The sequence below is a fragment of the Coregonus clupeaformis genome, unplaced genomic scaffold (assembly GCF_020615455.1).
Source record: "Coregonus clupeaformis isolate EN_2021a unplaced genomic scaffold, ASM2061545v1 scaf0081, whole genome shotgun sequence".
NCBI classification, from domain to species: Eukaryota; Metazoa; Chordata; class Actinopteri; order Salmoniformes; family Salmonidae; genus Coregonus; species Coregonus clupeaformis.
Genome location: NW_025533536.1, coordinates 757,501 through 772,053, shown reverse-complemented (window position 1 = coordinate 772,053; position 14,553 = coordinate 757,501). Strand labels below are relative to the sequence as shown.

Sequence of the window (14,553 nt, the reverse complement as noted above, 5' to 3'; positions counted from 1 at the left end):
TCTATAACACAACACCTAACATCTATAACACATCTATAACACATCTATAACACCTCTATTACATATATAACATCTATAACACAACACCTCACATCTATAACACCTCTATTACATATATAACATCTATAACACAACACCTAGCATCTATAACACATCTATAACACAACACCTAGCATCTATAACATAACACATATATCACATCTATATCACATTTATAGCTTCTAACACATCTATCACATCTAACACATCTATAACACATCTAATCAAATCAAATCAAATCAAATCAAATTTTATTGGTCACATGTGCCGAATACAACAAGTGCAGACATTACAGTGAAATGCTTACTTACAGCCCTTAACCAACAGTGCGTTTATTTTAAACAAAAAAAGTAAGAATAAAACAACAACAAAAAAAAGTGTTGAGAAAAACAAAGAGCAGAAGTAAAATAAAGTGACAGTAGGGAGGCTATATATACAGGGGGGTAACGGTGCAGAGTCAATGTGCGGGGGCACCGGCTAGTTGAGGTAGTTGAGGTAATATGTACATGTGGGTAGAGTTAAAGTGACTATGCATAAATACTTAACAGAGTAGCAGCAGCGTAAAAAGGATGGGGTGGGGGGGCAGTGCAAATAGTCCGGGTAGCCATGATTAGCTGTTCAGGAGTCTTATGGCTTGTGGGTAGAAGCTGTTGAGAAGTCTTTTGGACCTAGACTTGGCACTCCGGTACCGCTTGCCGTGCGGTAGCAGAGAGAACAGTCTATGACTAGGGTGGCTGGAGTCTTTGACAATTTTGAGGGCCTTCCTCTGACACCGCCTGGTATAGAGGTCTTGGATGGCAGGGAGCTTTGCCCCAGTGATGTACTGGGCCGTACGCACTACCATCTATAGCACCTATAACATATATAACACATCTATAACACATCTAACACTTTAACACATCTAGAACGTCTAACATCTATAACACATTAACACACCTAGAACATCTATAACACCTCTAACACCTCTATAACATCTATAACGTCTAACATCTAACACTTAACATCTATAGCACACATTATCTATAACACATCTATAAAACCTCTATAACAGCTAAAACCTATATAACATCTATAACACACCTCTAACATCTATAACACATCTATCACGCATCTATAACACATCTATCACACATCTATCACACATCTTTATAACACATCTATAACACATCTTTATAACACATCTATCACACATCTATCACACATCTATCACACATCTTTAACACATCTATCACACATCTATCACACATCTTTAACACATCTTTATAACACATCTATCACGCATCTATAACACATCTATAACACATCTATCACACATCTATCACACATCTATCACACATCTATCACACATCTATCACACATCTATCACACATCTTTAACACATCTTTATAACACATCTATCATGCATCTATCACACATCTATCACACATCTATCACACATCTATCACACATCTATCACACATCTTTAACACATCTTTATAACACATCTATCATGCATCTATCACACATCTTTATAACACATCTATCACACATCTTTAACACATCTTTATAACACATCTTTATAACACATCTATCATGCATCTATCACACATCTATCGCACATCTTTATAACACATCTATCACACATCTTTAACACATCTTTATAACACATCTATCACACATCTTTAACACATCTTTATAACACATCTATCACACATCTATCACACATCTATCACACATCTTTAACACATCTTTATAACACATCTATCACGCATCTTTAACACATCTTTATAACACATCTTTATAACACATCTATAGCACATCTATCACACATCTATCACGTATCTATCACGCATCTATCACACATCTATCATGCATCTATCACACATCTTTAACACATCTTTATAACACATCTATCACGCATCTATCACGCATCTTTAACACATCTTTATAACACATCTATCACGCATCTATCACACATCTTTAACACATCTTTATAACACATCTATCACGCATCTATCACACATCTATAACACATCTATCACACATCTTTAACACATCTTTAACAACACATCTATAACACATCTATAACACATCTTTATAACACATCTATCACACATATATCACACATCTATAACACATCTTTAACAACACATCTATAACACATCTATCACACATCTATAACACATCTATCACACATCTTTAACACATCTTTAACAACACATCTATAACACATCTATCACACATCTATAACACATCTTTATAACACATCTATAACACATATATCACATCTATAACACATCTTTAACAACACATCTATAACACATCTATCACACATCTATAACACATCTATCACACATCTTTAACACATCTCTATAACGCATCTATCACGCATCTATCACACATCTATAACACATATATCACACATCTTTAACACATCTATCACACATCTTTAACACATCTCTATAACGCATCTATCACGCATCTATCACACATCTATAACACATATATCACACATCTATAACACATCTATCACACATCTTTAACAAATCTTTATAACATCTATCACGCATCTATCACACATCTATAACACATCTATCACACATCTATAACACATCTTTAACAACACATCTATAACACATCTATCACACATCTATAACACATCTATCACACATCTTTAACACATCTCTATAACGCATCTATCACGCATCTATCACACATCTATAACACATATATCACACATCTTTAACACATCTATCACACATCTTTAACACATCTCTAGCACGCATCTATAACACATCTTTAACACATCTTTAACACATCTCTATAACGCATCTATCACGCATCTATCACACATCTATAACACATATATCACACATCTTTAACACATCTATCACACATCTTTAACACATCTCTATAACGCATCTATCACGCATCTATCACACATCTATAACACATATATCACACATCTATAACACATCTATCACACATCTTTAACAAATCTTTATAACACATCTATCACGCATCTATCACACATCTATAACACATCTATCACACATCTATAACACATCTTTAACAACACATCTATAACACATCTATCACACATCTATAACACATCTATCACACATCTTTAACACATCTCTATAACGCATCTATCACGCATCTATCACACATCTATAACACATATATCACACATCTTTAACACATCTATCACACATCTTTAACACATCTCTAGCACGCATCTATAACACATCTATAACACATCTTTAACACATCTATCACGCATCTAGCACACATCTTTAACACATCTTTATAACACATCTATCACGCATCTTTAACACATCTTTATAACACATCTTTATAACACATCTATCACACATCTATCACACATCTATCACACATCTTTAACACATCTCTATAACGCATATATCACACATATTTAACACATCTATCACACATCTTTAACACATCTCTATAACGCATCTATCACGCATCTAGCACGCATCTATAACACATCTATAACACATCTTTAACACATCTATCACGCATCTAGCACACATCTTTAACACATCTTTATAACACATCTATCACGCATCTATCACACATCTTTAACACATCTTTAACACATCTATCACACATCTATCACGCATCTATAACACATCTATAACACATCTTTAACACATCTATCACACATCTTTAACACATCTTTATAACACATCTATCACACATCTATCACACATCTATCACACATCTTTATAACACATCTATCACGCATCTTTAACACATCTTTATAACACATCTATCACGCATCTTTAACACATCTTTATAACACATCTTTATAACACATCTATAACACATCTATCACACATCTATCACGTATCTATCACGCATCTATCACACATCTATCATGCATCTATCACACATCTTTAACACATCTTTATAACACATCTATCACGCATCTATCACACATTTTTAACACATCTTTATAACACATCTATCACGCATCTATCACACATCTATCACACATATTTAACACATCTTTATAACACATCTATCACACATCTATCACGCATCTATCACACATTTTTAACACATCTTTATAACACATCTATCACACATCTATCACACATCTATCACACATCTATAACACATCTATAACACATCTATCACGCATCTATCATACATCTATCACACATTTTTAACACATCTTTATAACACATCTATCACACACCTATCACACATCTATAACACATCTATAACACATCTATCACACATCTTTAACACATCTTTATAACACATCTATCACGCATCTTTAACACATCTTTATAACACATCTTTATAACACATCTATCACGCATCTATCACACATCTATCACACATATTTAACACATCTTTATAACACATCTATAACACATCTATCACGCATCTATCACGCATCTATCACACATCTTTAACACATCTTTATAACACATCTATCACACATCCACGCATCTATCACACATTTTTAACACATCTTTATAACGCATCTTTAACACATCTTTATAACACATCTATCACACATCTATCACGCATCTAGCACGCATCTATAACACATCTATAACACATCTTTAACACATCTATCACACATCTTTAACACATCTTTATAACACATCTATCACACATCTATCACACATCTATCACGCATCTATCACGCATCTTTAACACATCTTTATAACACATCTATCACACATCTATCACACATCTATCACACATCTATAACACATCTATCACACATCTTTAACACATCTTTATAACACATCTATCACACATCTATCACACATCTATCACACATCTATCACGCATCTATCACGCATCTTTAACACATCTTTATAACACATCTATCACACATCTATCACACATCTATCACACATCTTTAACACATCTTTATAACACATCTATCACGCATCTATCACACATCTATCATGCATCTATCACACATCTTTAACACATCTTTATAACACATCTATCACGCATCTATCACACATCTATAACACATCTTTATAACACATCTATCACGCATCTATCACACATCTATAACACATCTATCACGCATCTATCACACATCTTTAACACATCTTTATAACACATCTATCACACATCTATCACGCATCTATCACACATTTTTAACACATCTTTATAACACATCTATCACACATCTATAACACATCTTTAACACATCTTTATAACACATCTATAACACATCTATCACGCATCTATCACACATCTTTAACACATCTTTATAACACATCTCTATAACATCTCTATAACATATATAACACATCTATAACCTCTAAGACCTCTTTAAACACAGCTGGGATACAAGGCCACCTGCCCACAGAGCCCCATTAAGGTTATAACACATCTATAACACAAACCCCACTATAACACCTCTATAAACACATCTAACGCGTCACTACAGTTGGGATACAAGGCATCCACCTGCCCACCTAACAGATTTATAACACATTTATATAGGTTTACAGCACATTTTATAAACATACATGAGATAACTCTGAAACACTGCTCACAAAAGAGACTACTGCAAAGATGTAGCTGGCTTCTAAAACATCATTAATTTCTTATGAGAACTTGTGTATATGATGGGGTGACGTCTGTGTGAATATATTCTGCTCTGTTGAGTAGCCATCTTTCTCTCACTATTTCTATCTCTCTCTCGCTCACCAGCTCTGATATTCCCCCCTTTTCTCTCTCTGTCTCCCCACCCCCCTCCTGACACCTCTGTGTTACTCAGATCGTACGCTAAAGACCAGCCCTTGGTTCTTCCCCCAGACAGATCATTACAGTACATAGCCACCGTAACTCATTTCTGAGTTATCTTAGGCAGAACAGTTTGAAGGAATGTGTTACTCATTGGTTTGACAGCTGAAGAGATGTCTATCCATGTAACTCAGTTAGTCAACACATACACTACCAGTCAAAAGTTTGGACACACCTACTCATTCAAGGGTTTTTCTTTATTTTTACTATTTTCTACATTGTAGAATAATAGTGAAGACATCAAAACTATGAAATAACACATATGAAATCATGTAGTAACCAAAAAAGTATTAAACAAATCAAAATATATTTTATATTTGAGATTATTCAAATAGCCACCCTTTGCCTTGATGACAGCTTTGCACACTCTTGGCAAAGAACCTTTGACCGGTAGTGCAGATCTTCTCTGTGTACCTAATTTAGTCAACACATAGATCTTCTCTGTGTAACTCAGTCAGTCAACACATACAGTTGAAGTCTGAAGTTTACATACACTTAGGTTGGAGTCATTAAAGCTAGTTTTTCAACCACTCCACACATTTCTTGTTAACAAACTATAGTTTGTGCATGACACAAGTAATTTTTCCAACAATTGTTTACAGACAGATTATTTCACTTATAATTCACTGTATCACAATTCCAGTGGGTCAGAAGTTTACATACACTAAGTTGACTGTGCCTTTTAAACAGCTTGGAAAATTCCAGAAAATGATGTCATGGCTTTAGAAGCTTCTTATAGGTTAATTGACATCATTTGAGTCAATTGGAGGTGTACCTGTGGATGTATTTCAAGGCCCACCTTCAAACTCAGTGCCTCTTTGCTTGACATCATGGGAAAATTAAAAGAAATCAGCCAAGACCTCAGAAAAAGAATTGTAGACCTCCACAAGTCTGGTTCATCCTTGGGAGCAATTTCCAAACGCCTTAAGGTACCACGTTCATCTGTACAAACTATAGTACGCAAGTATAAACACCATGGGACCACGCAGCCGTCATACCGCTCAGGAAGGACACGCGTTCTGTCTCCTAGAGATGAACGTACTTTGTTGCGAAAAGTGCAAATCAATCCCAGAACAACAGCAAAGGACCTTGTGAAGATGCTGGAGGAAACAGGTACACAAGTATCTATATCCACAGTAAAACGAGTCCTATATCGACATAACCTGAAAGGCCGCTCAGCAAGGAAAATGCCCCTGCTCCAAAACCGCCATAAAAAAAGCCAGACTACTGTTTGCAACTGCACATGGGGACAAAGATCATACTTTTTGGAGAAATGTCCTCTGGTCTGATGAAACAAAAATAGAACTGTTTGGCCATAATGACCATCATTATGTTTGGAGGAAAAAGGGGGACGCTTGCAAGCCGAAGAACACCATCCCAACCGTGAAGCACGGGGGTGGCAGCATCATGCTGTGGGGGTGCTTTGCTGCAGGGGGGACTGGTGCACTTCACAAAATAGATGGCATCATGAGGAAGGAAAATTATGTGGATATATTGAAGCAACATCTCAAGACATCAGTCAGGAAGTTAAAGCTTGGTCGCAAATGGGTCTTCCAAATGGACAATGACCCCAAGCATACTTCCAAAGTTGTGGCAAAATGGCTTAAGGACAACAAAGTCAAGGTATTGGAGTGGCCATCACCAAGCCCTGACCTCAATCCTATAGAACATTTGTGGGCAGAACTGTAAAAGTGTGTGCGAGCAAGGAGGCCTACAAACCTGACTCAGTTACACCAGCTCTGTCAGGAGGAATGGGCCAAAATTCACCCAACTTATTGTGGGAAGCTTGTGGAAGGCTACCCAAAACGTTTGACCCAAGTTAAACAATTTAAAGGCAATGCTACCAAATACTAATTAAGTGTATGTAAACTTCTGACCCACTGGGAATGTGATGAAAGAAATAAAAGCTGAAATAAATAATTCTCTCTACTATTATTCTGACATTTCACATTCTTAAAATAAAGTGGTGATCCTAAGTGACCTAAGACAGGGAATTTTTACTAGGATTAAATGTCAGGAATTGTGAAAAACTGAGTTTAAATGTATTTGGCTAAGGTGTATGTAAACTTCCGACTTCAACTGTAGCTCTTCTCTGTGTAACTCAGTTAGTCAACACATAGATCTTCTTGACTTCATTTGTCTGTATCTCCTTTCGGAACTCCTATCACAGATGCCTGTGGTCCTCTGTAGCTCAATTGGTAGAGCACGGCGCTTGTAACGCCAAGGTAGTGGGTTCGATCCCCGGGACCACCCATACGTAAAAATGTATGCGCACATGACTGTAAGTCGCTTTGGATAAAAGCGTCTGCTAAATGGCATATTATTATTATTATTATTATTATTATTATTATTATTATTATTATTATTAATATTATATTATTAGACCAGTTCTATGTAACTTGACAACAACACAGGGCCTCAGACACACACAGATAAATAACACCGATACATTAAGCCATTCAATTGAAGGCTTAAAAGTAAAGTGGACCCCCCCCATCCATCCCCCCCACGTCAGTATTTGGCTATAAGACAGATAGTCCAGCGTTTCTTCTTAGTTTCAGAACCATCGTCTCTTTGTGTTCACAACAGTAGGAAGGAACTTGTCTGACATGCGTGAAAAAGCTTTTTGTTAATCTGGCTTCTTCTCTCCTTTCTCTGAATGCTACATCTCTCTTTTCCCTCCCTCCTTCCCTGTCTCCTCTCTTCATCTGACGTGGCTATAGATGGACGACAAAGGCTGGAACGGACAAAAGGCGGCTTTTAACGAAACGACAAGTAACAGTGAGTATCCTCCCCTTCATTCCATACCTCTCTCCCTCCATCCCTCCCTCCATCCCTCCCTCTCTCCCTCCATCCCTCCCTCTCTCCCTCCATCCCTCTCTCCCTCCATCCCTCCCTCCCTCCATCCCTCTCTCCCTCCATCCCTCTCTCCCTCCATCCCTCCCTCTCTCCCTCCATCCCTCTCTCCCTCCATCCCTCCCTCTCTCCCTCCATCCCTCTCTCCCTCCATCCCTCCCTCTCTCCCTCCCTCCCTCCCTCCCTCCCCCCCTCCCTCCCTCCCTCCCTCCCTCCCTCCCTCCCTCCCTCCCTCCCTCCCTCCCTCCCTCCCTCCCTCCCTCCCTCCCTCCCTCCCTCCTTCCCTCCCTCCCTCCTGCAGGTGGTTTAGCCTCAGTGATGGCCCTCTGTTTAATCTCAGTGACTGGACAATGGGGGAGTGACTGTCAGCTCAATGTGCAGTGTGTCTGTGTGGGGAGCCTGCAAATACAGCTCTATTCACCCAGGGCTTATGGGGGCCTGTGTGGTGAGGTACTGCCTGTATACTCTCCCCGGGGGCCTGTCTGGTGAGGGACTGCCTGTATACTCTCCCTGGGGGCCTGTGTGGTGAGGGACTGCCTCGTGTGCATGGATCTAACCCTTCACTCACGATTGAGACGCACACTTACTTAAATACTCACACACTCAAAAACACATTATTTAGAGATCCTCACACAAACACACAAATGAAGTAACAGTGTTAGGCGTTAGTATAGATACAGTGGCTTTGCGAAATTATTCACCCCCCTTTGGCATTTTTCCTGTTTTGTTGCCTTACAACCTGGAATTAAAAATGATTTTTTTGGGGGGTTTGTATCATTTGATTTACACCACATGCCTACCGCTTTGAAGATGCAAAATATATTTTATTGTGAAACAAACAAGAAATAAGACAACAGAAAAAGAAATCTTGAGCGTGCATAACTATTCACCCCCCCCAAAGTCATTACTTAGTAGAGCCACTGTTTGCAGCAATTACAGCTGCAAGTCTCTGTGGCACATCTAGCCACTGGGATTTCTGCCCATTCTTCAAGGCAAAACTGCTCCAGCTCCTTCAAGTTGGATGGGTTCCGCTGGTGTACAGCAATCTTTAAGTCATACCACATATTCTCAATTGGATTGAGGTCTGTTTCCCCTTAAACCACTCGAGTGCTGCTTTAGCAGTATGCTTAGGGTCATTGTCCTGCTAGAAGGTGAACCTCCGTCCCAGTCTCAAATCTCTGGAAGACTGAAACAGGTTTCCCTCAAGAATCTCCCTGTAAAAACATCCCCACAGCATGATGCTGCCATCACCATGCTTCACTGTGGGGATGGTGTTCTTGGGGTGATGAGAGGTGTTGGGTTTGCGCCAGACATAGCGTTTTCCTTGATGGCCAAAACGCTCTATTTTAGTCTCATCTGACCAGAGTACCTTCTTCCATATGTTTGGGCAGTCTCCCACATGGCTTTTGGCGAACACTAAACGTGTTTGCTTATTTTTTTCTTTAAGGAATGGCTTTTTTCTGGCCACTCTTCCGTAAAGCCCAGCTCTGTGGAGTGTATGGCTTAAAGTGGTTCTATGGACAAATACTCCAATCTCCGCTGTGGAGCTTGGCAGCTCCTTCAGGGTTATTTTTGGTCTCTTTGTTGCCTCTTTGATTAATGCCCTCCTTGCGTGGTCCATAAGTTTTGGTGGGCGGCCCTCTCTTGGCAGGTTTGTTGTGGTGCCATATTCTTAAAAATTTTTAATAATGGATTTAATGGTGCTCCGTGGGATATTCAAAGTGTCAGATATTCTTTTATAACCCAACCCTGATCTGTACTTCTCCACAACTTTGTCCCTGACCTGTTTGGAGAGCTCCTTGGTCTTCATGGTGCCGCTTGCTTGGTGGTGCCCCTTGCTTAGTCGTGTTGCAGACTCTGGGGCCTTTCAGAACAGGTGTATAACTACTGAGATCATGTGACAGATCATGTGACACTTAGATTGCACACAGGTGGACTTTATTTAACTAATTATGTGACTTCTGAAGGTAATTGGTTGTACCAGATCTTATTTAGGGGCTTCATAGCAAAGGGGGTGAATACATATGCACGCACCACTTTTCCGTTATTTATTTGGTAACATTTTTTTAAACAAGTAATTTTTTTCATTTCACTTCACCAATTTGGACTATTTTGTGTATGTCCATTACATGAAATCCAAATAAAAATCCATTTAAATTACAGGTTTTAATGCAACAAAATAGGGAAAACGCCATTGGGGATGAATACTTTTGCAAGGCACTGTATGTGTTTGTCAGTCAGTAAATATGTCTCTGAGAATGTGTTTGTTGGGTAATTGAATGCCTGTTTGTATGCGTGTGTGAGTGCCTGTGTGTCTGCCGTTGTGCCCTTGAGCAAGGCACTTAACCCCCCCACAACAAAAGCTCCCCAGGTTCCCAGTGTTGCATTAATGACATGCATCTCAGTCTCTCCTTGCTCCGCCCGTCTTTCGGACGGGTTAAAAAAGGACAGACAGACGGACGGACGGACGCAGAGAGACGGGCGGACGGACGGACAGAGACAGGCAGACAGACAGACAGACAGACGGACGCAGACAGACAGACAGACAGACGGACACAGACAGACGGACGCAGAGAGAAGACGGCGGAGACAGACGGACGGAGACGGACGGACGGACGGAGACAGAGAGACGGGCGGACGGACGGACAGAGACAGGCAGGCAGGCAGGCAGACAGACAGGCAGGCAGACAGACAGACAGACAGACGGACGCAGACAGACAGACAGACAGACGGACGCAGAGAGAAGACGGACGGAGACAGACGGACGGAGACAGACAGACGGACGGACGGAGACAGGCAGATAGACAGGCAGACAGACAGACACAGACAGACAGACAGACAGACAGACAGACAGACAGACAGACAGACAGACAGACAGACAGACAGACGGACACAGAGAGAAGATGGCAAACAGATAACGTTGTTAGGTTAGAATCCTCTGTCATTACTCCTGACTAATGGAGGATCTAGGCAATAATAATATAACATTATATAATATAACAGTATTAATATATAATATTGCATTATGTTATATAACATTATGCCATTATATAATATAACATTATGTAATATAACAGTATAACATTATATAAGATCACATTATGTAATATAACATTGTATAGTGTTACATTATGTAATATAACATTATAACATTATATCGTATAACATTATATAATATACAATGATATAATATAACATTATGTAGCATAACATATAATATAACATTGTTTAATATAGCATTATATAATATTACATAATGTAATATAACAAAACATTATGTAGTATAACATTATGTAGTATAACATTATGTAATATAACATAACATCACATAATATAACATTATCTAATATAACATTATATAATATTACATTATATAATATAACATTATGTAATATAACAGTATAACATATAATATAACATTATATAATATTACATGATGTAATATAACATTATATAATATACAATTATATAATATAACATTCAATTTCCACATGATTCATTACGAGATGTAGTTGAGGTGTAGGGTTTAGTGAATGATTTGAATACAATGCTTTTAGTTTTGGAAATATTCATGACTAACACCCATTCCGAAACTAACTGCAACTCTTTGTTAAGTGAATGTAAATGTAAATGTAAATGTAAGTGTTGCAGTTCTGTAGTAGCTGATGTGTATAGTGTTGAGTTGTCCGCATACATAGACACACTGGCTTTACTCAAAGCCAGTGGCATGTCGTTAGTAAAGATGGAAAAAATCAAGGGGCCTAGACAGCTGCCCTGGGGAATTCCTGATTCTACCTGGATTATGTTTGAGAGGCTTCCATTACAGAACACCCTCTGTGTTCTGTTAGACAGGTAACTCTTTATCCACATTATAGCAGGGGGTTTAAAGCCATAGCACATATGTTTTTCCAGCAGCAGACTATGATTGATAATGTCAAAAGCTGCACTAAAATCTAACAAGACAGCCCCCACAATCTTTTTATCATCAATTTCTCTCAGCCAATCATCAGTCATTTGTGTAAGTGCTGTGCTTGTTGAATGTCCTTCCCTACAAGCATGCGGAAAGTCTGTTTTCAATTTGTTTACTGTAAAATAGCATTGTATCTGGTCAAACACAATTTTTTCAGATAGTTTACTAAGGGTTGGTAACAGGCTAATTGGTTGGCTGTTTGAGCCAGTAAAGGGGGCTTTACTATGCTTAGGTAGCGGAATGACTTTTGCTTCCCTCCAAGCCTGGGGGCACACACATTCTAGTAGGCTTAAATTGAAAATATGGCAAATAGGAGTGGCAATATCGTCCGCTATTATCCTCAGCAATTTTCCATCCAAGTTGTCAGACCCCGGTGGCTTGTCATTGTTAATAGACAACAATACTTTTTTCACCTCTTCCACACTCACTTTACGGAATTCAACATTACAATGCTTGTAGTGTCAGCAAATTGTTGCTGGCATGTCATGCCTAAGTTTGCTAATCTTGCCAATGAAAAAAGTATTAAAGTAGTTGGCAATATCAGTTGGTTTTGTGATGATTGAGCCATCTGATTCAATGAATGATGAAGCTGAGTTTGCCTTTTTGCCCAAAATGTCATTTAAGGTGCTCCAAAGCTTTTTACTATCATTCTTTATGTCATTTATCCTTGTTTCATAGTATAGTTTCTTCTTCTTTTTATTCAGTTTAGTCACATGATTTCTCAATTTGCAGTACATTTGCCAATCGGTTGTGCAGCCAGACTTATTTCCCATTCCTTTTGCCTCATCCCTCTCAACCATACCATTTTTCAACAGTAGCTAAGATGGGGAGAAGTATGTCCATAATAAAGCGCTGCTCTACCTTCTTAACAACACTATCAACAAGGCAGGTCCTACAGGCCCTAGTTTTGTCGCACCTGGACTACTGTTCAGTCGTGTGGTCAGGTGCCACAAAAAAGGACTTAGGAAAATTGCAATTGGCTCAGAACAGGGCAGCACGGCAGGCCCTTGGATGTACACAGAGAGCTAATATGAATAATATGCAGGTCAATCTCTCCTGGCTCAAAGTGGAGGAGAGATTGACTTCATCACTACTTGTATTTATGAGAGGTATTGACATGTTGAATCCACTGAGCTGTCTGTTTGAACTACTGGCACACAGCTCGGACACCCATGCATACTCTATTCCAGATCAAGTAACTGATGCAAGTAGTAAAATTTGATTTTAAAAAACACCTTATGTAACAGCGGGGACTGTGAAGCAACACAAACATAGGCACAGACACATGCGCACACACACACACACACACGTAACATACGCACTATACACACACATACACATGGATATTGTACTGTAGATATGTGGTAGTGGTGGAGTAGGGGCCTGAGGGCACACAGTGTGTTGTGTTTTTAAAATTGTATGAACTGCCTTAATGTTGCTGGACCCCAGGAAGAGTAGCCGCTGCCTTGGCAGGAACTAATGGGGATCCATAATAAACCCCAGGAAGAGTAGCCGCTGCCTTGGCAGGAACTAATGGGGATCCATAATAAACCCCAGGAAGAGTAGCAGCTGCCTTGGCAGGAACTAATGGGGATCCATAATAAACCCCAGGAAGAGTAGCTGCTGCCTTGGCAGGAACTAATGGGGATCCATAATAAACCCCAGGAAGAGTAGCTGCTGCCTTGGCAGGAACTAATGGGGATCCATAATAAACCCCAGGAAGAGTAGCTGCTGCCTTGGCAGGAACTAATGGGGATCCATAATAAACCCCAGGAAGAGTAGCTGCTGCCTTGGCAGGAACTAATGGGGATCCATAATAAACCCCAGGAAGAGTAGCTGCTGCCTTGGCAGGAACTAATGGGGATCCATAATAAACCCCATGAAGAGTAGCTGCT

The 14,553-nt window shown here is 39.2% G+C and overlaps 1 protein-coding gene across 1 annotated transcript in view; it reads left to right on the top strand.

Moving 5' to 3' along the window:
* The window catches only part of stau2 (staufen double-stranded RNA binding protein 2), a gene marked incomplete at its 5' end in the record, with an annotated part of 268,867 nt that overhangs the window by 56,008 nt on the left and 198,306 nt on the right, over positions 1-14,553 (top strand). The window contains one exon of the mRNA XM_045213151.1: positions 8,556-8,613. Within this exon, the coding sequence (XP_045069086.1) occupies positions 8,556-8,613 (58 nt within the window). The remainder of the gene's footprint in view (positions 1-8,555; positions 8,614-14,553) is intronic.